Genomic DNA, 25,876 nt, shown 5'->3' on the forward strand with positions numbered 1-25,876 from the left:
TGTCAGCTTTATGTCGTCTGGCCTTGAGTAAATCACGGCAAGAAAGTTTGAAGCGTTGCCGTTCCAAGTTTTTTTCACGGCGACATTTAAAACACTCACATCAAAACTTTGGTCTCAAAGGGCGCCACGTTCATGTTGATGTTGTCGTCTTGGTCCACCAGCAGGTCCTCGCTGGGGGGGAAGAGGACACAACAAATGATACGAGGAGCTTTTTTATTTGATTATTTTGGGGGATATTGCTGGGCGCCGTCCACTCACGTCTGCAGCTGGAACCTGCCGCCATTTTTTTGCTTGAAGCCACTCTGGAGACTCTTGAGCTGCTCCTGCGTGACACGTAAAAACATTGTTTTCCTGATTATTTTTTTTTTAAATCTAGACAATGAGTCACCAAAATAACTTTCCCCTTCTCACTCTCTCGCCCGGCTTGGATCTCTCGCCCCCTCCCATCCCTTCCCTTCCCATTCCATTCGGCTACCGCCCTAATGAGGACAAGGCTGCCTCGACATAATTGAGCAGACTAATTCAATTACGAGGGAGCAACAAAGTTTAAGTGGAGCGGTTCTTCCTCGACGAGGCAAAGGGGGTTCAAGCGAGGCCGCCAGACGAGCGGCTGGAGCGCACCGCTGCCCCTGCGCGCTTCCACATTAACGGGGACCATGTGTCATTACTGTACGGGGGAGACGAGCCCAGCAAGGCGCTCAGAGGTATTATAGCTTTGAATTGCCAAAACGGACCTTATTTGGTATTTAATGCGTATTTTTGATATAATGTCTGAACAGTAGAATGCATATTGTAGTAGAGGAGGAGGGGGGGGGGGGTCACAAAATTAGGTACAACGGCCTTCACAAAGATAATAGTTGCATTTTTAACATCAGCTACAAATTGTAGAATATTGGGATGAAGTTTTATTAAATCTGCAATGCATCATTGGAAAATGTGTTTTTACCTTCCAGGTCCTCTCTCAATCGATTTAGTTTTTGCAATAAGAGGATATATTTGAAATAATGTTGACTTGATCACATTTATGGGAGTTTGTATGATGTCAGAAATAATAACGAAAGCACCTCACATATATAGATTAAAAAATATAAAAAAGTTAAAAATACAAAACAAAACAAAAAAAGAAAATATAAAAAATAAAAAATACTCAACCTTTTTCTTTTGTTGCAATTAAGCTGTAAACATTTAAATAACACAAAATAATTAAATAAACCTTGTTCAGTGGCTCCAAATATCTAATGCAAGTTTATTGTTGACAAATTGCCTTCTCTGGAATATTCTAACAAATCAAGGTCTACCTGTACCACTTCGAATCCCAACCAATGCAAACTCCAAGCACAAGAATAAACAAAACGGTGACTTCATCCCTTATTCATTAGCGGCAACGATATTTCAACCGGAGCATTAATGATTATTCCGCTAACCAGAACCCCTAATGTCCCCTCATTTCCTCAAATTGAAAGTCAGGGGATTATTTTGGCTATTGGGTGCAGCCAGTGCTGCTTTTCTCATTACGTGGCCTCCCACAAGGAACAAGTCGCTCATTAGATCGAATCAAGCGCCGTGATTAGTGATCAATGACGGCGTCAATGTGCTGTTTTACTCTTTAAGTGCGTCTGTCTGATGAAAAGAGCAAACCGGAGGATAAACCAACGAGGATGAATCTCCAGCCGGAGATTCGAACCTTTCTATGATCTCCTCGCTATGGCTTTGTTTCTCTCCAACAAAGCCTTCTGCCTTTCTCTCGGCCTCGCCCCGAAAACGCAGCTGTCGCTCTTGTTTTAAGTGCACCGGTCTGCGTCAGACGTGTTCAGTCAGACACGCGGCGCTTTCAAATGTGCCGTGTGGGAATTCGCGGCAAAGCGGAGAGGATTAAAAAAGGAAAAGGAGCATCGACGAGTCTAAAAATATCTAAAGAGATGCACAAGTTGTACAGAAGTGTGTGTTGGTGTGTGTGAGACAGAGCTATGTGGTTTACTCTAAGGTGAGTGTTAAGGGGTTAAGCGTTTACCGAGATAAGCTTCGAGCAAGGGGCTAGGAAATGTATGTGTCAGTCCATTTCCTTTTACGTTGCTGTGCGTGTGTGTGTGTGTTTGAGCAATTCAGAGTGAGAGAGAGGGCATGAAAGCCATACGATAGATAGCGAGAGATAGCTTGTGAGATAAAGTGAGAAAAACTATATAGATACAAAGTTGGTGTGAAGGAAAGAAGGAAGGAAGGAAGGAAAAAAGGAAGGAAAGAAAAAAGGAAGGAAAGAAAAAAGGAAGGAAAGAAAAAAGGAAGGAAAGAAAAAAGGAAGGAAAGAAAAAAGGAAGGAAAGAAAAAAGGAAGGAAAGAAAAAAGGAAGGAAAGAAGGAAAGAAGGAAAGAAAGAAGGAAAGAAGGAAAGAAAGAAGGAAAGAAGGAAAGAAGGAAAGAAGGAAAGAAGGAAGGAAGGAAGGAAGGAAGGAAGGACGGAAGGAAGGAAGGAAGGAAGGAAGGAAGGAAGGAAGGAAGGAAGGAAGGAAGGAAGGAAGGAAGGAAGGAAGGAAGGAAGGAAGGAAGGAAGGAAGGAAGGAAGGAAGGAAGGAAGGAAGGAAGGAAGGAAGGAAGGACAGATAGACTGACAGAGATAGATAGATAGATAGATAGATAGATAGATAGATAGATAGATAGATAGATAGATAGATAGATAGATAGATAGATAGATAGATAGATAGATAGATAGATAGATAGATAGATAGGTAGATAGGTAGATAGGTAGATAGGTAGATAGGTAGATAGGTAGATAGGTAGGTAGGTAGGTAGGTAGGTAGGTAGGTAGGTAGGTAGGTAGGTAGGTAGGTAGGTAGATAGATAGATAGATAGATAGATAGATAGATAGATAGATAGATAGATAGATAGATAGATAGATAGATAGATAGATAGATAGATAGAGAGATAGAGAGATAGAGAGATAGAGAGATAGATAAACAATACAAACAATCCGTGTGAATAAGCCAATCATTTTCAGCTATTTTTGTTTCTAGTGTCAACGCCTGTGAATCGACCAAGCGCGGCTGCGAGCGCGTGCTTGCCAAACAGAAAATCCTAGCGCCGATATCCCGGGCGCAATATTCGCCACTTAAGGAAAAGCCTGACTTCAGCAGGACAATTTAGAGCGACTCCATCGCATCGATTTCAATATCTGCAGCGCTCCATGTTGTGTAATTACTTCGGATGGAGAGGAAACGTTAGCGCGCTTGCCATTTTGGACGAGATGCTGCCGTCCGACATGGTGTAAGTCCGCACACCTGTGTCTGTGCACACCTGTGCCAAAGTGGACCCTCTCGAGTGAAACCCCCCTCGACCCAAAAAAAGTAACATCTCATAAACTAAACACTTGCATAATTTAGAGGCAACGCTGACAGAAAATCGATAGTCATTTTGGACTTTGGCAATGCCAAGCAGGCGTGTATTGATTGTTGTGTGGTTACGCGTGTGTGTGCGTACGTGTGTGTTGGCACGCGTGTTATTGGATTTATGGTCGAGTCGTGCCGATTGTAGGGAAAGGGTCTGGGATGGCGGGAGAAGAGCAACTCTGACGGAGGAGAGACCTTGAACCCCGACGAACGTAAACAAGCAGAGAGGAGATAGCGCTAACACGCTAACATGCTAACACTCCTAACTTGATTCACGGTGTGAGCGGTGAGTAAATGGAAAAAGGTAAAGTACCCATTAATAGAATGGAAAAATATAAATCAAATCGTTTTCGTCACTGGCGAATTGCAGCGACAGTACGAGTATTCGAGACCGATGTGAAATAAAAGCGCATAGAAGCCGGAGCGAAGGTGAAAGGTCAAAAGCGAAGCCCCCCCGCTGCTGCTATTGCGCTTTCACATTCATTTCAAGGACCTGCAGCTGCAAGTGAGCCATGAATAGAAGCTTGCCAGTGCAGGTGCGAAATGACGTTCACACACGAGAAATGTGATATTTCCGCAACAAAACGCGCATATAATTCCTCAAATAACGGCCCCAGGGTGCTGCTGCTATTTTTACTCAGCGGATGACAATAGACTTTATTTGTAAACAGTAAACGTGGGAATGGCTTGAGTAATATTTTAAAAAAATATTAATAAAATATGATTTTTTTTTTAAATTACCTCTATTTATAGTTTAAGCCATAAATATACAACAAAAGATGCCCAGAAAACAATTCCATATCATTTAAAAATTAGCTTACAACATTGCTTACTAGTTTCCTATTCAGCCAGCAGATTAGCGCCATCTTGTGGCACTTTGGGGGATTACTGGGGCTTATGTTGCTGCCCATCCAAAACCACATCAATCTAAAAGAAAAATTGTAATCCATTACACGACACAAGGGGACTCTGTCCTGAAGCAAAAAAGAAAGAAAAAAAAAATATTAAGAGTTAATAGCTGCCCTTTGTAGACTATATATTTTTTAATTTGCCGGCAAAGCTAATACGATCTCTTCACTTTTTATACTGCTTATTGTTTTTATATTGACTTTGCAGTGCCGTGGGTTATTTTTACGGCCACCCGCTATTATCCGTGTCGTTCTTCACTGTCGTACGTTACTCTTTCCTCGTAATAGAATCTTTAGAGCCGTGTCTGCTTATCCCATTTTCTATGATAAGATAATAAAAAATAATACCTTTCCATACAATCGTGCTATTAGGATCAATAAATCTCGCAATTTGACCCAGTATTGCGATGGTACTTGCCGATTTAAAAAAAAAATAAAAAAATAAAATGGATAGCAGTGAGAGCGATGATGAAAAGCACCAAACACAAATCCTTCTCAAACATGTCAAATATGACACTGCTCGGAAAAACAACTCATCATTCCTGACGTTTGACTGACAGCTCTCGCTCCACCTGCCTCCACGTTATTTCTCCCGCTGCTAAATTGGTATCGGTGTATTAGTATCGGTCAGACATCCACGTCAGAGTTTAAAACTACCGTTGAGAACGAAGCACGTGGGGAGGTATCAGAAGAAGAAGAAATTAAATTGGACCAAGGCCAGCCGTCCGGCCCGAGAAACGAAGAAACAAGAGAAATGGCCCGCCTGGCAAATGGCCTTCATCTCGGCCCGTATTCGGAGTGTAAATCAGTCCATCGCACCTTCGGACCCATCGGCCCGCACGCGCACCGATGATTTAAATAGCTGTGGCGCTCCTCGAAATGTCCCTTAACTCAGCCGAGGGGAGCAGAATGACAGACAAAGAGAGAAGACAAATGCACGGGAAGACAAATGTCTCAAAACACAAAGTCATCTTCAAGTTGAGCTCATTTTCAACTCTGTCGCCAACAAGCACTTTTCCACTTTTGAGATTTTCTTTTTTTTTTTTTTTGCTCCACTTGGCTCCGCTCGTCAATACTTGATGAGCTTCCCGACGGGAGGCGCTGGCAACAAAACCCGAGCCAGCACGGGCTCGGGTCGCCATCCAGCGCCGCAGCACATTGGCCAGCTGTGTTTGTTTGCGTGATGAACGTAATTAGTTTTGCGATACACACACACGAAAACACACACTCGGGCTGCCCACTTTTTTTTTTTTTTTAAGTATAGACAACCTAAATGAATGAATTCGAACTGCTGCCCACTAAAAAAAAAAACTTTAAAGGTGAATCAATGCAACTCAATGACGTACGCGTTCTATTTTTACCGCACTTGAAGTCAAAGCTGGCAAAAAGCAATGAAGCAAAAGTTCAAAAACGACATGCAAAGAGGCCATTACGTCGGCCGTGGCTTTTAAGAGGTTTAAGGCAATGACCATATAATTGCAAAGTGCTTCTCCCCCAATTGCAGTCAAAGTGGGACATTTCCTCATCCCCCTCACTCTTATTAAAAAACAAAAACACAAAAGCAGTTTTTGTTGGAAGCTCGTGTATTGCTTCAATTGTCACGGTTTCAAATCCCCATCAAATAAAATAAAAAGCTGTTCAAAAGTATTCAACGTGTGCCAAGCAAAACGAGCATTTCCAAACAGATGCGGTTGAATATTAAAAATGATTGCCGGCCAGATGTTACTGGGTGGAAGTATGAGGCTAGATTGTATGTTTTGGAATTCTGCTAAGAAGGAAAAATTGATTTGCGTTTAGTTTGAAAGAGCAGAACATTATGAAAAAAGAATGTAATTCAGTTTTTATTTGACCAATTCAAAAAGGAGCACAATTATTTTGGTTGTGAGACTCGGATTCATTATGATGTGCTGGAAAATTTGGCGATAAATATATATTAAAAAAAATGAATTCAACCTCAGAATTCTTACATAAAATGATTGGTTTGAGTTAGTCTAGTGAGAGAAGAGCACATAAATAATAATAAATAATAAATGTGTGTAGCCCGGTGAAATAGTAGACCATTCTCTGGTAAGTTCTACACCGAGTGGTTTAAAGGGGTGCTACATGTGTTTATCAAAAATAACAAATTGTTTGTATGTGATTAAATAAAAAATAAAAAAATAGCACTATTATTTTGATGGTCATTACTTTTGGTTGTCAATAAAACCATTTATTTTAACACTGATTATTTTAACAATCTATTTCTAAATATGAAAGTAAAAATGATGTTATACAAACAAACTGATACGTTTTTAAAAAATAGGAGCGTCTTTGTCCAAGCATTTAAAAATATGCCAATAAAACAAATCATCTTTTTTTTTTTAACTATGAAAATGTGGACAAACATCTTGAACATTAACAGACGACATCTAAGTTCCTCCAAGTAGACTAAAGCGACAAACATCAAGCTAAGAAACAACAACAGCTGTTCCAACACCCCTGATGGGAGAAGCTCAAAACCCAACATCTGTTTATAGAGCGTGGCAAGTACTTTGAACCCGCTGCCCTATACTACACTATAGGAAGTCGAAAAAACTTCACATCAGAAAAGAACAACAAAAGCAATTAGCAACATAAACAATGGAGGCCTATTCAAACGTCGTGAATCACTCGGGGCCATTTGGACCATCACCAGGTCATCCGGCATAATTACGGATTCGACCTTGAGGCCGGCAGTGGGTCCAGTCGCCTCGCAGCCAAAAATCTGTCACAAAGCCGCTCTTCCACTGATGCTAACCTAACTGGTTTCACACAGCATCGCACCATCTGCCCTGCAAAAAAAAATTCTGCCTTTCATGCCCTTCCACACATACATGCAGGCGTGTTGCAGGCAGGCAGGCTCCCGAGGGTGCCCGGCTCCAGCCGGCGCCATCGCCGCCATCTCGGCTCTTTTCTGCCACGGGGCCTCAAAGTCTCTCCGATATGTGTTTGTGTGTGGCGCTGATAGAACACGGTACAGACAGGTTGTTTTATCTGGCGTCGACCCTGGCCGCACTTTGGCTTTGTGCGAGCAGGCAGAAAAAAACTGCAATTTTGAATACAAAGAATGCACAAAATGTTTTATCCAACATTAGAAAGAAAAAAAATCTCCCGTTGACTTTACGATTGGCTTATTCGAATCATTTTTGAAATGCCAGAATCAAAACAAAAAAATGTCGAGCGTCCTATCAGACATCCATCAAGATAAATTTAGTCATCCATTCACCGATTAATGCATCCGTCCATCTTTCTTTCCGTCCGCAAAATCACTGCGAGCAACAGTAGTTTTAATTGGCCAATTATGGAGTCTTGGAAATTGCTTCAAGCGAGTCTCATAAATGATCCACACCGTCCATATGACATAATTATACGAAAAAACGGTTAATAAAATGCATCATAATTATAAAACGCCATTGATGTATGTATGCTGCCAAGTTGACATCGGCTGAGCGTCAGCCAAATGTAAATGCATATTTAACATATGCTGGTCGTCAAGGCAACTGCGGCGATCATATGGAAGGTGTCATCTGATGGAGACATTAAAGTACGACGCAGCTGCTGAGCGAGTCCACGTGCGTTGCGTAGATAAACGCAGCGGAAAATATTCCAATCAGCATATTTTTACCGGAGATGATACCCGGGAAACACGCGGAACTTTTTTTTTTGTACGTCGTTAGCACTTGCAGCTTTCCCCGGTGGGTCGTAATCAGAGAGCTGTAAAGGCGGCTGTTAATATGCCAGAACAAACACACAATAAAGCAGCCGCTTTTACAACGCCGCTCAATAGTGGCGGCCCAGCAACAACTCACAACTGTACTATTGAGTGGTGGGCAGTTGGGGGGGGGGGGGCGGGGGGAATAGATACATATATATGCTGAAGAGCCGAAAGTAAATGCATGCAACTATAAAATGTGTTTTATTACGCATTATGGTCAAATGTAGATATCGGCATTGTTGCTTAATAAGATTGTAAAGGCAGCGGTGGGGTCGGTTATAAAAGACGTGCAGACTAAGGACTATGAAGTCCCTCGGGGTCTTTTAGTTTGGCTGATATGATCCAATTTGGAGCTTTTTATTTTGCGGCCAAACAAATTTTGCTGATGTATTCAAACGATGTGTCACTTTCGGACTCCCGAGGGTGTATTATTCATGGTGGGGGGGGAGAAAAAAAGTGAGGAGTTATTGAACTTCTTTCAAAGCATGGAGCACTTTGCAGTGACTTTGATTTGACTATTTTTTTATGTATTATTTAAATCAAAATTGTATTATTTAAATTATTATTTATTATTTGTATTTATTTATTTATTTATTTATTGCGCTTGTATTCAATTGAGAAAAATTGATGACATCACTGCCCTTGTCACAAAAAGCCAAATCACGCACGGATTTGCATCCGAGGTCTTGTGACATCACACCAAAAATGACTTCAGGGGGGATTTAACTTTGGAGGTTCCATTTTACCTCCGCCGGTGGAGCTTTCGCAGCGTGCACGGCGCCCCCGTGACTACTAAACGTAATGTCGGAGACGGGCGGTATATCCCTTTAAAGGTACGCTAAGTACAAGCCCATCATGACTTGGCGCTTGGGCGGCCTAATAGCCGCCACACAAGTGACAAATAAAGGGGCCCCGGTTGTTTACAAGGTTGCGGATCCACACGGATGAGCGCTTGTATAAAGAATCATGGCCCCGCGCTCGAACTCCCAGTTAAGGAGACTGTCCATTAGCATTGGAGCGAGCGAGCTCTGTTTCAGGCTTAATGAAGTAGAGCGGCGCGGGAAAAAAAGAGGAGGGCTGATGAATGGCGGAGAACGAGTCATAGGAACGTGACAAACTAAGAAAGAGTGAGGGTGATTTGATTTCAATGTCTTAGCACAGCGATGGGGAAACTTCTCAAATGGCACATTAGGCACAAAAAAGCTCCTTTACTGGGAAGTACCGTATTTTCCGCCTTATAAGGCGCACCGGACTATAAGGCGCACCTTCAATGAATGGCCCATTTTAAAACTTTATCCTTATATAAGGCGCACCGGACTATAAGGCGCACCATTAATGCGTCATGTCAGATTTTTAATCCAAATCAAATCATTCTCCATTTTATCTTTTTTATTTCAACTTCAGACGGAACAAATTACTTTATAATCATAAAATAATGATCCATAGTCTTTTTGATTCATGATTCATAGTCTTCAGCGGGCCATTTATGATTGATTTCATGACACAATGCTTTGGGCCAGTTTAAATTTAGGAATTTGGACCATATATAAGGCGCACCGGACTATAAGGCGCACTGTTGGTTTTTGAGAAAATTTTAGGTTTTTAGGTGCGCCTTATAGGGCGGAAAATATGGTATATTAAAAAAAAAATGGTGGACATTTATTCAATTTCTCCGATTGAACCGTCTGAGAAGAATTGTGAAATCGAATCGCATATTCTGCTTTCCTACTAAAACCAAACATTCTCTCTTTCCCTTTTCAAATACTTCCGAAGGCTCATGTTCTGCGCCTGCTGCTAAATGCTAGCCAAAGCCCGGCGTGACTCTCCTCGGCTCAGCGGGAAATGATTAAAGTCACAGTCTGGTCTGCCGGTGGCACTCGGGCGGAACCACTCAGCAGCCGTGCTGGGCCTCTTAAAAAGTCTAAGCTCACACACACGGGGAAAATGTAGTCAGTCACCTGTGCAGGGTCATGCGCCGAAGCGGCGGCGGGGAAGGAGAGGGAGGCGTGCGGGCGGCACGGGTGTTCATTAAAGGCCAGCGGCGCCATTTACAGGGAGAAACAAGGCCGTAAAGGCAATTAATCTGGCCATAAACAAGCCGTCACGCCTGTCCGACCGACCCAGCCGCCAGCGAGCATGACATCCTGGGAGGAAGAGCGAGATGAAACTCTTGTTTCTCCTGGCTCAACTCCTCATTATCTTTCTGCATGGTTCTCGCTGATAAATCCAAAAGATAGCAACACTTTTGCTCTGCCTTTAATCCACAACGTGCTATCTTAAACCCGCAGTGGTAGATGGATGTTGAGTAATAAAGGTTTTGGTGGGCAGGCAGATTTTTTATTCAATGCAAATGAGTTTGCCCCCCCGAAGGAAGAAAATTATTATGACTATATATTATTATTTATTTTATTTATATTTATTTAATTTTTGACTGACACTGACAGCAGAGGAATGACTGAGAGTCATTTTTTTGGTTATGTATATTAAAAAAAAAAAAAAGGATTGATTGAAATTGTTTTTCTCTCCTCTCTAGTGGGATAACTCATTTTCATTTTCCCCTTACAATTTTTTTTTTTTTTAGAGGGAAAAAAATATTATCCAAAGTGATTTAAATCTTTTGTTTCTCCAGTTGACATTTCTATGAAACCCATGCACGTGCTTCATTTCCCACTTGCGCTTTAATTATTCGGTGCCGCACCGATGATTGCAGATAATGAGTCGCATGCCTTCCCCCTATTGCGTAATAACCACAGTGCTGCAATTGCCTGCGCTAAGAAGTAGTCAGCGGGAGTAGTAGCGGGATTATGTGTGTGTGCCATATTGCCCGCGGCGACACTTTAACCAGATGCATCAGTAATGGAGGAGAAGGTGTAACAATGCTGAGGAGACACAATATCATTCCTGAGCTATTGGCTATGAAAGGATGCGTGGAGACAAATCACAAAGACATTCAAGGACAGGTGGAGGGAAGAAAAGAAAAAAGAAAAAAAAAAGTCTATTGTCAGACCGTACAAAAATAGTCAACTCCTCCAGAGGTCAAGAATAGAATATAAAGACAAGGCCAAGGCTCCCACAGCTCCACTTTTCCGTTACATCCAATTATCTTTTGTTAAAAACATTCTTGGCCATTATTTCGGGGAAGCGTGACATTATCGAGCGTCGGGGAACCCTGAAAGTATTAACGTGGTCCCGCTGCGCCTTTTAAACAATAACTCTGCCCTTCAGGGGGAAAAGAAATGCACGTTAATAAAAATATGATCATTTAGCACAAGGCATGAGCAGGCGATGGAGTGGATGAAGGTTAGATTAAAAACATCCTCGCAAGGTAGGAAGAGTTGGAAAGTTTGCCAACTGGCGTTTAAATCGACGGTGAGCTACTTTCTGCGCGCGCTTTGGCCACTAGGGGGCAGTATAGTCCGTTTTTTTTGCAGAGGATAAAGAATATATCCTTATGATTTTTTTTTTATATCGTGGGCCTAAGCATTGCTGTTACGGCTAAAAAAAATGTTGGCGGATACTTTGCAAAGAGCAAAGTTATTAGTTTCTCTGACAAGTGCGTGTTTGCGTAACAAGTTAGCGTGAGCGCCCCCACACATGAGCAATTAATGTCAGGTGGTATCACGCTTGGGTCACGGATAATTCACTTTGCAACGGCGCATCTGTCTCTCGAGCAGAAACCCGTGCTTTAATTAAAGCGTGAGCATTTGGAGCTGAGCCTCCAGAACCTTAAGTGCATGTCATAAAGACAGAAGAGACCGGCCGCTCATGTCCTGACACTTAAGTGATGGATGAGAGGACTAAATCAGCAACGCCCAGCGAGTCGTCTGCTCGGATAAAGTGACAACTCAGACGTACTTTGGTGCGTAAATATGATCGTGAACAGACTTAACAGTAGACGAGAACAGGCTGAAGAAGTCGTGAATGTGGCGGCCATCTTGACTTTCCCATTAAAAGCAATATATGGACATACAGTACGGTGGCGGCCGTGTTAGCGTGGACGTTAGCTTAGCATTGCCGTATCGATCGGTTCGTAAGTATGAATGCTTTTTTAGTTTCAAGTTTCTTTATATTTATTAATAATTCATATGTACTGTACGTGCTCCTTAACTTAAATATATTTAAATAACTTCATATAGAAGTTGCTTCCTGTTAAGAACACCAGGTTGCAGTTTTTTTCTGTTACAATGAGTTAATAGGTGTGCAAGGTTCAATCAACCAAATGCACGATTGCTTTCTTTTTCAATTTCTCCATTGAGCAGTTAAATGTGGAGAGAAATGCTTTCTATGCAGGTGTGTGTGTGCATTTGTGTGTGTGTGTGCTATTCATCAAACAGAGCCCACCTGAAGCTTTGAGTGACAGCTACATGGGTAACTGTCACTAGCTCACAGCTAATGAATATTCACAGTAATCTCGCTGCATTATTTACCGTGCACCCACACACACACCCGACCTGACAAGCATCAGCCCAAAGGGGTGACCTTGACGTAAAAAACGCACTTTAACGACCGTAAATTCCCTTCCCTGTCAATGTTGACCACGTCCAGTTCTCTTCGATTAGGGCTATATCACTTAGGTGTCTCAAAAATAGCTTGCAAGCATGTGTGCATGTATGAATGCATGCATGTGCTTTACAGTAAGGCTCTGGAGAGCAGTCGAAGAGGCAGCAAGTTCCTTCTAACTTCTGAATAAAACATTCCATTTGTAGCCAACAGAGGCGCGCCATAAATCACCTTCCCCGCAACCCGCCGAGCGCGGGGATGAGATGGGGCGTACGTGTTGCAAGCAGAAAGAGATGCAAGCAGGGCTTGTAATAGTGAAAGATGTTTGTTGAGGGAGTGAAATGAACAAGATGGAGAGCGGAAATCAAACGTGGTGAGACGTAGGAATTTTCGGGACTTGCACAAACAGACGTAGCGCTGTTTGGCACATAGCCGCCGGGCTGACAGCTCCGCGCAATGTGTCACAATAGTGGAAGCGATTCAATAAATTTTAAAGAAGTCAAGATGGGCTCAGTTTGATGTGACGTATATATTTACAAACAAATCATTGAGCGGCCGCTTAGCGCATTGCTAATTTGACAAGCTAATACATCTGCTTCTAGAAATCATAGTTAACATCTACATTTTCACTCAAAGTGGACTCAACCGTCGCAGAAGATCCCGTTAGCTATCGCGTAGCTAGCATGAAAGCTAACAAAGCATTCGAAATTTTCACTCAGTGCTTCGTCTTGTCAAACGGTGCAAGCAAAGACACCAAAATATTGGGCATTAGTTCATTTTATTTTGATGTTCTTTGTGAGGTAGGGGCCACTTTTTATTAGCCGTTCTAAAAAGATGTCAATACTCTCAACTACGCGACAGCTAGCAAGGACACGGCGCATTTGAAAAATGGAATTAGCAGTTTCCACAATGAACCTGGGATCTGTCCGTGACACATTTGTGCGCTCGGAAATGCAACATTGGTGTGCAGCTGGTGCAGGGCATCCAGCCCAGTCCTACTTGGTCCAAAACCAGACCTCGGTTTCAGTCCAAATTGTATTGCCAATGGGGCAAAAAGGGCAAAGACATTTTTCAGGAGTTCTTCTAAATAAATATCTGGTGCTTTCCTGGGCTTCAAAGGTCAACGGAAATGAGCGATGGTAGTTTGACGTGTTGTTTGAGTGATAATTCCAGGTCGGACTGCAGCTGATGAATCGCCCACCAAGCACACGTATGGTTTTACGGCAGCAGGTCTCAACGAGACAGTTAAAAGGCCCTCTTGCCGCTTTGAGGCGGAGAGAAGTCGACATATTTATCTATGTTTGAAGTAATGCTGCCTATGCGCAATGACCACGGTGGGAATAAGTGGGACATAAGTCATAAAATGTTCCTGAAAGCAGAACGAGGACAGCGAATCGCAGGAGGGGTCCACGCGCCGCAAAGGAACACAGCAGCGTAGCCCGTTAGCCACAGAATTTAGTGGGCCAAAGTTGCCAGCGGAACTTTTTGCTAGGAGGGGGGAGGTTATTTAAAAGTTGTTTTTTCCGCCGAGGGCGGCACATGGCAACTTTGTTATAGCCCAACATTTGTTTGGCAAACAAAGTCAATCCAAAGTAGGTCAAGACCAAGGTGAGTTTTTATTTGATTTTCGAAATCCATTCGTGCTATTCACACCGGCTAAAGTGTTTCAGCCTCCGCTAATAGCTTGCCCCGCAGATTTACAGCTAGCACATGCGCTTGCATTTAGCCGGCGCGCCGTATATCAACGTGCTCCCAACGAGAACGGGCGCAAAGCGCTGGATAATAAATTCCCGCTCTGGAGTTGGATGCTGGCATGAAACTGAATAAAAGACAGCTCCTTGTCTTTTATATTTGTTTAGTTTTAATGGAGCGCATATTTACGACTTCCACGGTACGCCCCCCCGCGTGGAATTTATAAGTTCACACTTATTCCACTTGCTTAAAAGCTGAGTGAAGGATCTTGTGCCGCATTCTTCTTTTGTCTTATTTACCTGACACTACGTGCCTAGCAGACAAATAGGCAAGTTTAAAGGGGGGGGCGGCTAACAGCTGGTAGCGGCTCACGGTGCAAACAGGCGCATACGTTCGGTGCGAGCGAGCCGGCATTGAAACACAGAGAGGGGGGGAAAAAAAACACACATTACGGGCATGTTGCAGGGGTAATGGACTCGGTAATTGCTTAGCAACAGGCAACCTGTCTAGCGAGGTATCCACTGCAGGTCGGCTTGTGTGTGCGCAAGACACACACACTCGCACAGCCGGGCAACAACATTTATGTTTTCACTTTGCCCATCTCGCCGAGTCTCCCCTGCTGCTTGGGCTGCCCCGCTGATCGCGTTTGTGTCAGATCCATCACAACACCTCTAAGCCTCACCGACAGCTAGTGTGCGGCAACAGACACTCGACGAAGAAGAGGAGGGTGATGATGATGTGCGGGAGAAAAGGAAACGTCGCAGAGTCTTGAATCACCGAAAAATCGAATTGATTCATGATGTGTTTTTCAGATTATGCAAAACTGGCTTTTTATTGCGCGTCGACAAATAATTGCTGCCTAAAGATCAAAGTTATGTTTGAGCAAGGCCTTCGGCGATTCCTGGACAAATCTGCATATTAGCTATACTGACCCAAAGTTTGACTAACCCAAATTTTAAACCTAACCTTTGACACAGTGAGGCTCACTAATATAATTTAGGTATTATCTGGAAACTCAAATCTAAGAATGCTTTGAAAACACACACAAAAAAAAAAAATCAAATGAAAATAAATTATAAATAATAAAAATACATCTTTGTCAACTGATCCAAAAATACCTCCTCCAAGAAGACGCCCACATCAACCATGATCTAATATATACTCTAGTACCCATCCTTCCATTTTCCACATCACACTATTCAGGGTCACGGGCAAGCTGGTGTCAATCCCATCTGATTTAAAGCGAGAGGCGTCGGCAGGCCCTGAAAAGATCACGTGTCAATCATGGAACTGACATATGGAGACGGACAAGCATTGAAATTCACAATCGCACCTTCAGGCGATTTCGATTCTTCGAGGAACCTGAATCATAAACATACCGCATGATCTTAAATAGTAGTAATAGGAATTTTGATAGACAACCTTGTCATCTTCTTGAACTAATAAACACCTTCTCGACAAGTACAAGGCTCGGAATAAGCGGTTTAGCTTCACAGTGTATGAGAAAACATTTTTTTTTTAAATTAGGGCATCATGATGCCAATTATAAAATTGACACCAGTACCACAGCACTAGCTAGCAATAAGCATCAGATAGCTAATCTTAAAAGCATTAAGTGTTTTACAAACCTACAAAACATTGAAAACAAAATTTCTCCGTAAAGAAAAATAAAAAAAATTGAGCCGTGAAGTAGATGCTGTTATCATTGAGTTATCTTTCCACGGCATCTATCAATACAAGCTAGCAAAAGGTTGGCGAGCTCGAGCGGGGCTTTGAAGATCACAAGTCGGCGGCGGCTTGAGAGAAGAACCACAGTGGGAGAATTGCGGTTCCCGCCTATGATCTCAAGAGATCGATCCTGGATGTGCACTTTGGTCGATTTTCAATTTGAAGTTGAAATTGTGACAACACGTCGTGTGGGAAGATTGTCCCTGCAGGGTGGACGGCGTCTTTCAAGTCAAGATGAAGTGAGTCGCGGCAGACTTGACTTTTACGTGCTGCGTTTATCTGGCCCACCCTTAGTAACAACGTGTGTGGCTTCATACGATAAAATAGTTTGAAACTAGAACGGTACTCCGTAAATCGCAAACCCCTGCTAAGGTTGAACTGTTATCAAAAGTGATTTGCGTTAGCGGGTTACTTTCGTGTTTATGGACGGTGATGTTAAAATTTTTATTCTGAGAGAAGGGGTGTGTTTACTTACTCACATTGATAAAAATAAATTCATGAAAGATTTTTTCAATGGTTTTTTTGGGGGGTTAATTTGTCAGTTCAAAGAGAACGACAGAAGGCGATCAGATGAGGAGACGCCATTTGCATCCAATGGAAGAAACCTGATCAACTTGGACTAAAATGGGAAAGGATTTTTTTTTTTACGATGCTGATCCAACAAATAATAATGAAAGCAAAAACTGCTCACCTAGGTGAGTCACCAAAAATGACGCTAAAGTGCATGCTAGTTTTGTACAATTTTTAGATTTTGATTTGGATGGATGGATGGATGGATGGATGGATGGATGGATGGATGGATGAGAGAGAGAGAGGGAGGGAGAGACAGGCATGGCTGGACTTTCAGACATCTTGGCAGCCCGCCGTTTGCCTACTGGCGTGGTGACATATGACACACTGTGGAACGGAACCTCCCCGTGGGAATAATAAAGGACAAGAGGCGAGACGGTGGACCGAGGAGGCAGATAGCGGAGATGTACATCAAAAGAAATGAAGTGGAAAAAGTGGGAGAAAAGCAGATGAAAATGTGAAATCAAAGTACGTGGGGTGTGCAGACGCAAAGAAAAAGTGTGTTTAGTCGAGCTGAAAAGAAGAGGACCACGAAAGTCTTGTGGGAAAAAAAATGAATAATTCAAATCGGGAAAACAAGGGAATCAGCAGAAAAAGAAAGCACCTGCGTACGGTCACGCCCGAATGGCGAGCGCCATTTGCGTCTTTCCAACCCAAAAACCTTCATTTACGACGCCGCGCAGGTTCACGCCCTTGACACTCGGACCCCTTTCCCCCCCCACTCGAGAGAGCCCGTTATTTACCTCCCAAATACCTGACCAATGCGGTATTTTAAAACCGGCTGGGATTTTCGACTCTGAGCTGGACTGAGGCCAAAACCGCTTAAATATACCCCCGCTGCTCCGGCCGGCGTCACCAAATCACGCTAACGCAACACTAATAGCTACAACAGGAGGGCTGGGGCAAATTGGATTTCTCTTGCCGCTATATATTGGTTTCAGTATTGAAAGCTGGCACGGTATAAAATCTACATTTATTTAGACTCAGCTGTATTGATGTCAGCTCGCCAGAACACAGTCAATATTGAGTTTTGGAAATGTTTGCAAGTGCACCAGTGGGTGATTACTGACCCTCTGCGTGGACTGCTTCATCTCTCCATCTATCTTGGCGGCACACAACTTAACCACGCTCCTGCCAGCTCTCCATTTATCCCTCGGAATAAATTCTCTGTTATGGTGTCTCGTAAAACAGACCCGCGCAGGACTCCAATATATACTTGCACATATACTGTGATTAACGCCGGAACAATCAGATAAACCCAAACTGTGTAAAAAAAAAAAAAAGGGGAAAAGTCATTCTCACCTAGATTTAGCGGTAAATCTCTGAAAGGCTTTTTATTATGTTTATAAGCAAACTATTTTCCGGTTGTATAAGCTTCACGCTTCGAAACAACTTTGCAGCGGCGGACATTCTGATATGATTATGTGAGAACACGCATTTCAAATGGATGGGGTTAGCAGGTAGCACATTCTGTTGCTAAAACGATATCAAGAAAAATTGCACATTGACGTAAGATGCCTAAAAAAAAAAAAGAAGACAAATGGAGTTTAGTACTTGAAGGAAACAAGCAGAGGACGCTTTTGAAAAAGGCTCAACTTGTTTGTTAGCTAATGAAGTCATTTCAACAAAGCCTGCCGGGGCCACGGTAGCTGCCCAGACTATTTCCGAGGAGCGTTTGTGTTGCGACGTGACAAGGGTTCCCAAATATGAAATTCTGGCTGACCATTTCAACCGCAAGAAAAGTCGCCAGACTAGCTAAGGTCGTGGCTTTAGCCTAATATACAAACACAAGCTATCGCTAGCAAACACCGATTGTTAGCGCGAAATTAGCTTTGCCTGTAGTAGAAACACTTTGTTGCTCGAGAACTCCGACTTTGAGAAGTAGTTGGAGCTAAGTTTTAGGTCCATTCCAATGATTGATCGGACCAGAACACGACAACTATTTCCTTGAATTTATTCCACGCGTTTAAAATCCAACTAAATAGCGCGCAGCCATGAATGGCTGCTGTGCGTCGTTGGAGACACACGCATGCCATTATGAGAATTGCCTTCTAATGATCTATTTTTGTGGCTCTCTAGTCTCCGCTTTAATGGTAAAGCCTTCAATCAGACTAGGCTGGAGCGATCAATGTTGGCATTGATGGTCACTTCCCACACACATTTACTCTTTCCTTCCCCCATAAAGTGACGATTTCCCTCCTCCCTCTGTCTGCTCTTTGTCTGACGAGCCTTATCTAAAAGTTAATCTCCTTAAAACAACAATCCGCCGCCACCCCTCCTCATCCTTGGTCTTAACGGCCTTCTTCTTTCATTCGTCTCCGCAGGAGGAGACCTCTCCATCTTTCCTCCGGTCTGGCCTGCCAGCTTTCCCTCATTTCTCGCCGCTCGCATGTCCAGCCATCACTCTTTGCAGCCGCAACAACTCCACTTTTGTTTCCCCCCGCGGACGACCTTGATGGATGGCTGTTTTTCGGAGCCGTACGCGCCGTCACATCATTTTCAAGGTCAAGCTAGACAATGCTCGTGTCCATGCAACAGAGCTAGACATCGATTTCCTTAATAGCGGTTATTGGAGAGGATAGTAACGGTAAAATAACGACAGAAGACTTATAAATGCCTTCAATCCAAAAGTGTGAGTGTTTTTCTGTATTTGACACTTTCAGTCAATACAGGGAGGAAATGACATCCAAGCGGAAGGTTTTCCAGAAGAGGAGATGAAGGTAAAGAGTTGCACGGCGAGACGGCAAAGTTGCGTTAGCGCTGATTTAAAGACCAGAGGGAGATGAAAGGGTGAGGCCACCCTGGGCAACACGGTGACAAAATATGGAATGGAAGAACATATAGTTGAGTTACACAAAGTGTGGCTGGAGTTGGCTTCCAGGCAGTTACTTGAAAAGTGTAAGTTCCTCGCGTGTTTATTGGTCTACGAAGAGAAGAGTCACTGCGTAGTAAAGATGGCCGCAATGGCCTTTGTTGTCACTGTCACAAACATTATTGGGGTCTCTTATAGGGATAATTGTATTTCCCTAAATTTAGGCTGCCAGTGACTTTTGTGTCAGAAATGACGAAAAAAAGTTGTTCCTTTCAATGTGATGTAGAATATCACAAAAAGTGTTGTGGCCTCTTTAATAAGCCACACCAGTCACTCTCTGCAGAGGATAAAGAATATCTGCCTTTCAGACTTGACATATTATCTGTGCTGCCTCAATTATTTAAAAATAAATAAATAAATGAAAGTATTATGACGGCCCATCTACAGCATTTTCCGCTTAGTGCTCAATGACGGACAATCCACAAGCGCTACGGCAAGAAGAATGGACCGCGGTTCATATTTGCCAATAAGACAATAGGCGTAGACAAGCTAGCCACCTGGATTGCGCAACAATGACGAGCGGACCAAGCGGCCGACAAAAGACGACGGCAACAATGGCCGCTTAATTGTGAACTCAGCGATAATGGCGGCCCTCGGCCTCTCCCCATTACGACGGCGGGCTCACTGCCAACGCCATCTGCAGCGGCGCTCGCACTCAGCTGCGTCTTACTCAAGCATATTATCCCCGGCGTAATTGCCGCATTACTGAATGTCAATATAACAATAATCAGTTTCAAGGGGCCGAAGACAACGAGGGCAAATCTTGGAATAACATTCGCTCTCGGCTAATTTGCTACACGAGCTGGGACGACGTTTGTATCGCGGACTGTCCGAGTTAATGGGTCGTTATTGGAAAAGTGCGGACAAAACTATCAACTTTGTTGTCGTGGCTGCTGAGGAATCAAGACGGTCCGTTGCTGTGACTCGATACGCCGAGCTTATCTCACTGTAAGGACCGCGAGTGCGTGTGAGAGATAAGACGGAGATCTACACCCTCTCTCGGGACGTTTTACAACCGAGAGAAAGGACGACTGGATTTTGATATTTACCATCTGAATTCAATCGTACACAACAGCCTGGGTGTTTTATCTCGGGCCAAGTGGATCAAGTGGGAAAACATTGTCCAGCCTCATTTCAAGCTCCATTGGGTGTAGCTCGCTATTTAACGGCGGAAACAATGTGCAATTAGCAAGTCTCAACACTTGTAATTGCCCATGTAAAGTTGAGAAATGGGATCTTGATTTCCCAAACCTGAGAACTTTCCATTTACTGCTCACGCGTTAAGTGCTTCCGAGGGGGGGAGCGACGAGTGATGAATGCGTCACTTGTCGACGTCAACACATCATTTTTATTGGTGAGGTGGGCAAAGACAGAAATCACCTGGCACAAAGTGGACGGAAAAAAAAATGGGGTTAAATTTCCCGACATTAAAACAACAGTCGGCGAGTTTGCACTGTCTGAAAGCCAGGAGCAGAACAGCGCAAGCTAACACTTACAGTGAGCGGTCAACTGACAGCTCACTAACTCCGCTAGCACTTAAATCACACTTTTTGGCATCCGTCAGACGGTCTGTCCAACAACGTTTCTTAAATAGTGCCGTTCGAGTCACGCTTTAGTGACCGAGACAAACTAATGGCATGAAGAGTCAGCCAGGCAAACGGTCGGCCGAAACGGAGGAACGCGACTGTCAGGTATTTTAAAGGATGCGGCGTAGGGCCGTACAAACAGACACAGATCTTCCCCTCGGCTCGACAATTTACAGTTGACGCGTCTTTTATGGTCGTGGGGACAAACGAGAAGGAGGCTGCGCAACCTTGAAGTGAAGAGAAGGTTGAGGCGCTGATAAATCTGAAACGCCGCTGCGTTGGCGGGACAGGAAATAACTAACAAAAGCCGCATGGAGGAGAAGCAAACGAGGAGTGGCTCGAAAGAACAGCTCTGACCTTGACACCTCGTGTACTCTTTAAAACTGATAAAAACTCGAGTGCGTTTTAAAGCAGCAAAAAAATGCGGGATTGAATGAGGGAGTCGAACTGAATCAGGGTTGTTAAACTCATTTTTATCGCAGGCCGCATCTTAGACAAAGTTTTTTTCGGAGGGTCATTATGATTTTCAACGCCTTATATTATATTATATTATATTATATTATATTATATTATATTATATTATATTATATTATATTATATTATATTATATTATATTATATTATGTTATATATTATATTATATTATATTATATTATATTATATATTATATTATATTATATTATATTATATTATATTATATATTATATTATATTATATTATATTATATTATATTATATTATATTATATTATATTATATTATATTATATATTATATTATATTATATTATATTATATTATATTATATTATATTATATTATATTATATTATATTATATTATATATTATATTATATTATATTGTATTATATTGTATTATATATTATATTATATTATATTATATTATATTATATTATATTATATTATATTATATTATATTATATTATATTATATTATATTATATTATATTATATTATATTATATTATATTGCAGCAAACTGATGAATAACTAGTTCAGAAATCAGAGACAAGTAAAAACGGTTCAAATATGTTAAAAAGTTGAATGGTAATATAAATTTAAAAGTGAAATTTTAGTATTGACACATGATATCGATGCATAATTCGCGGGCCACATAAAACAATGTTGCGGGCCCGTATCTGGCCCCCAGGCCTTGGGTTTGACACCAATGAACTAAATGGACCCTGGCAGCCAACCAGCACTAAAAATAGTTTTTTGTTGTTGTTGAAAAATGAGGACCTATATTTCTTTCATATTAGTAATATACAAAAAGTTATATTTTTGAAGCAATTCAAATTCTTTTTCAAAGTTTCACTGAGACTTTTACACATGGCAATTGTTAATCATGGCCACCGGTTACAGTTAACAAAGTTATCACGGTGTCTCTAGTTGGTCACCTGGAACTGATATTTCCGTTAAATCGAAATCCAAATTGTATTCAATTTCAGAGTTCCTGTTCCATAATTAACATGTATCATGATTCCTACGCCGCTGCTTGCTTTCCTCTCACATTGCTGCTGGCAGCAGCCAGATAGCTTCCGGGCAAATTTCCAATAAGAGCGCCAGGCGTGACGACGCCTTATATTTGTCGATCTAACATCTCATTCGGGTCTGTAAACGAGACGCTTTTTGCAGCACCTTATCAGGACGGGAGCAAGGCAGCTGAATATAGATGGGAATTGCCCGGGCGTGATTACCACCTCAAAAAGCCGATCGTTATCGGTGCGATGTTAAGTCTATCGGGCGCATTGCAGCTTGCTACAGTTAATGAGGGGCGGTGGGGATTTGTATTCCGCAAATTGGGGTTTGCGGATGTCACCCCGGAGCGAGCTCACGCGGGCTCACCTTGTCGTCAGTGTCATCTCGGAACGGACTTTCGTCAGCTTTGAATCGTAATGCCGAGCGTGCTGGGAATTACAACTGGATTTGAAGTTTGTTTTGGAAACTTGGATGTGGTTATCATTAAAATCAGTTATTCCGAAAAAAAAAAAAAATATTCATGTTTTTATTTTTTGGTCTGATAGCGTGCTAAAAGTAAACATTGCACTCGTTTGACCTCATCTATCGCTATCATCTTCCGTTTTGACATCGTTCGACATAAAAATGGTTCAGTAATCACCATTTGCAATCTCGTTTTCTTATTAAGCCCCCCCCTTCAAAAAAGACACAAAGTGTGGCCTATTTTTTACTCAGTGAAAGGAACTCAGCAAGGAAGAGATCCCCCAGATAAGCGAGAAGAAGATGAGGAGCGGACGGAAATGAAGAGGTACGGCGAGAAAAGAAAACCTGATAAGAGGAAAAAAATATTCCGGAGAAACATCAAAGACACAAAAAGGGTTTCAATGAATTCATCAAGACAACCTGGGAAGTCATTTTAACCTTCCGCTCTACACTAAGATGAAAAAGTCTCATTTTAGAGCGCTCACACACACATACACACACACACAAAAAAAGATCTTCTATCAGTTGATGAAAAAAACATGTTTCCATCTGAAGCTCGGACGGATGGTGTTAATGCTTTTAGCCTGGGAGTCCTGGCACACTTTGGCTAATGTTCTCTTTCAGCACCGCGGCCGATTGGAGAGCTAAGAGGGAGGGCGACTTGAAAAGAGATCCTTCCTTTGTGCCATTCCATCCCATATTTTTTGCCTTCAATCTGCAATCCCTCAAATGGATCCTTCTCAAGACGGAAATCCTGCCGTGTTGTACGTGATTCAGGTATAAATTTATGAAGCTTATATATATATGTATAGTATATAAAAAAAGAAAATAAAAAATATTATATATAAAATATTTATAAATATATGTACACTAGCTTTCAAAAGTTTGGGGTCACAAAATTGTTTGGGTGACCCCAAACTTTTGAACGGTAGTGTAAATATTATAATAAAATATTATGAATTAAATCTTATAAATCATATCTTATATTTGTATAAGATTATATATATTCTATGAATATAAGTATACATATTATATACATAATCTATAAATAATTATCTAAATAAATATATACACTACCGTTCAAAAGTTTGGGGTCACCCAAACAATTTTGTGACCCCAACCTTTTGAACGGTAGTGTATATATCAATAAAGTATGCTAAAAAAAATTTTTTTAACAAAATATGTAGCTAAAAAATTTTCTTTTCTATTTTTTTAAAATTTATTCATATATACAGACACAGTAGAAGTTTTACAAAGTGGTTCCAAAGTTTGTGCCTTGGAGTTCATTCGTTTATCAGCAAGTTGTCTCTTCAACTGTGGCAGCTTGTTTCCCTAAAAGCGTGAAATCTTGCCTCCGCATCAGCATCTTGCAAAGTCGTCAGAGAATGACTTCAACGATCGGCGTGACTGGCAAATTAAAAATGAAGCATAAAACACTCAGGGACTCATTGACAAGCGATAAAAAGTGCGCCCGTGTAATTGAGGCTGCCGTTTTTTGGTGTCCGTTAAGCTCGCCGAACTCGGAATTAAAGAGGGAATTCATTATCTTTACAACAAGTGTGCTTGCTTTATAGGCCGCGATGTCATCTGGAGGAAAAAAAAAAGAGCGTCGCTTTGGAGGTTTTTCTTCCCGACGCCATTCAAATTGAGCAGCAAAGGTAAGCAGCACCAGAACATGTTTGCTCCATTTCAAAGTCCAATTCCGGCACATGATGCACGCTTTCGCCGCAATATTTCATCATCTGGATTGATTGGGAAGCGGCGCGTATTTCAAAAGTCCAAGTGGAATATAAGAGTTGAAAATTTGCCCTCCGGCCGTTATCGGGCACATGTAATTAAATGGCGCCGTTAATGCCGTTTTAATGAGAGCGGGCAGGCGGTGAAGTGTGTGCGTTTGTGCAAACGTGTGTGTGTGTGTGCGCAGGGAAGGATTAAATCAAGATGTCAAATGTACGTCTCGGTCCATATTTACTGCTTTAATAAGAGTTGGCTAAGCAAAGAGAAGAGCTGTGGGGTGCACAGAGCCCATGTCAGCACATATGCAAACACACACACACACACACACATGCGCGTATGCATACCAACACCATCCCGTCCTTGTCAATGTGACCTGTTTTCCATATCAGTCTCTTTAAGAAAGCGGCAAACCTATTGGCTACTTTAAGGCGGTAGCCATATTTATAACCTTTGGGCATGTGTGTGTGTGTGTGTAAGTGCTAACAAGCTGTAGGGGTCATCTTGGAAAGACAAGTGCAAAAAGTGTGTGCGCATCTAATTGTGAATGAGGTAGATAAGAGATGGGGAGATAGCACCGGCTGGGAAAAATGAAGTGTGTGTGTGTGCTGGTGGGCTCGATCTAATTAAATGCCCCTTCAGACATGAACTGCCTGCACATAAAGATCCCCGACAACATGGCTCCTGTTCCTTGAGGTGTAACTTCCACGTGTCTGCCCTGGCGAGCGTACACCTCAGGGAGCGTCCACAAATGTTGGAATTGCACCGAGGGGGTCATCTGACGGGGTAGGGTAGGGGGCTGCTTTGGTTGGGGGTGGGGGGGGTGATGAGATATAAAAGTCAGGCGATAAACGCGCTGAGCACCGCGCTCGCTATAGAATCTCAATCGGGCCGTAACACAAAGTCAGGGGATTTGTTGGAGCAGTTAAACGTGATATACATCCACCGGCCGCTGCTTTTGGTACGTCTGCACAAGTTAATGAGATCCGATACAAGAGCCGTGTCAAAAGTCAACGGAGCCGGACTTCATTGAATCCGAGATGGTGCACAACGATCGGGGTGAAGGGAAAAGTGCAGCTAAAGTAAAAATAAACTTATAAAATATGACACACCCATGCATAACCTCAAAATATATCTTTTTTTTTCTCTTCCTGATGTGCGCATACTCGCTGCCAACAACGAGGCACTCTAAGACAACTTTAATGCACAATTTGAATGATT

The 25,876-nt window shown here is 42.3% G+C and overlaps 1 protein-coding gene across 1 annotated transcript in view; it reads right to left on the reverse strand.

Moving 5' to 3' along the window:
* The window catches only part of schip1 (schwannomin interacting protein 1), a 136,221-nt gene that overhangs the window by 91,908 nt on the left and 18,437 nt on the right, over positions 1 to 25,876 (reverse strand). The window contains exons 6-7 of the mRNA XM_061280139.1: positions 259 to 323; positions 100 to 171 (exon numbers count right to left, since the gene is read on the reverse strand). Of these exons, the coding sequence (XP_061136123.1) occupies positions 100 to 171; positions 259 to 323 (137 nt within the window). The remainder of the gene's footprint in view (positions 1 to 99; positions 172 to 258; positions 324 to 25,876) is intronic.

This window comes from Syngnathus typhle, linkage group LG6 (assembly GCF_033458585.1).
Source record: "Syngnathus typhle isolate RoL2023-S1 ecotype Sweden linkage group LG6, RoL_Styp_1.0, whole genome shotgun sequence".
NCBI classification, from domain to species: domain Eukaryota; kingdom Metazoa; phylum Chordata; class Actinopteri; order Syngnathiformes; family Syngnathidae; genus Syngnathus; species Syngnathus typhle.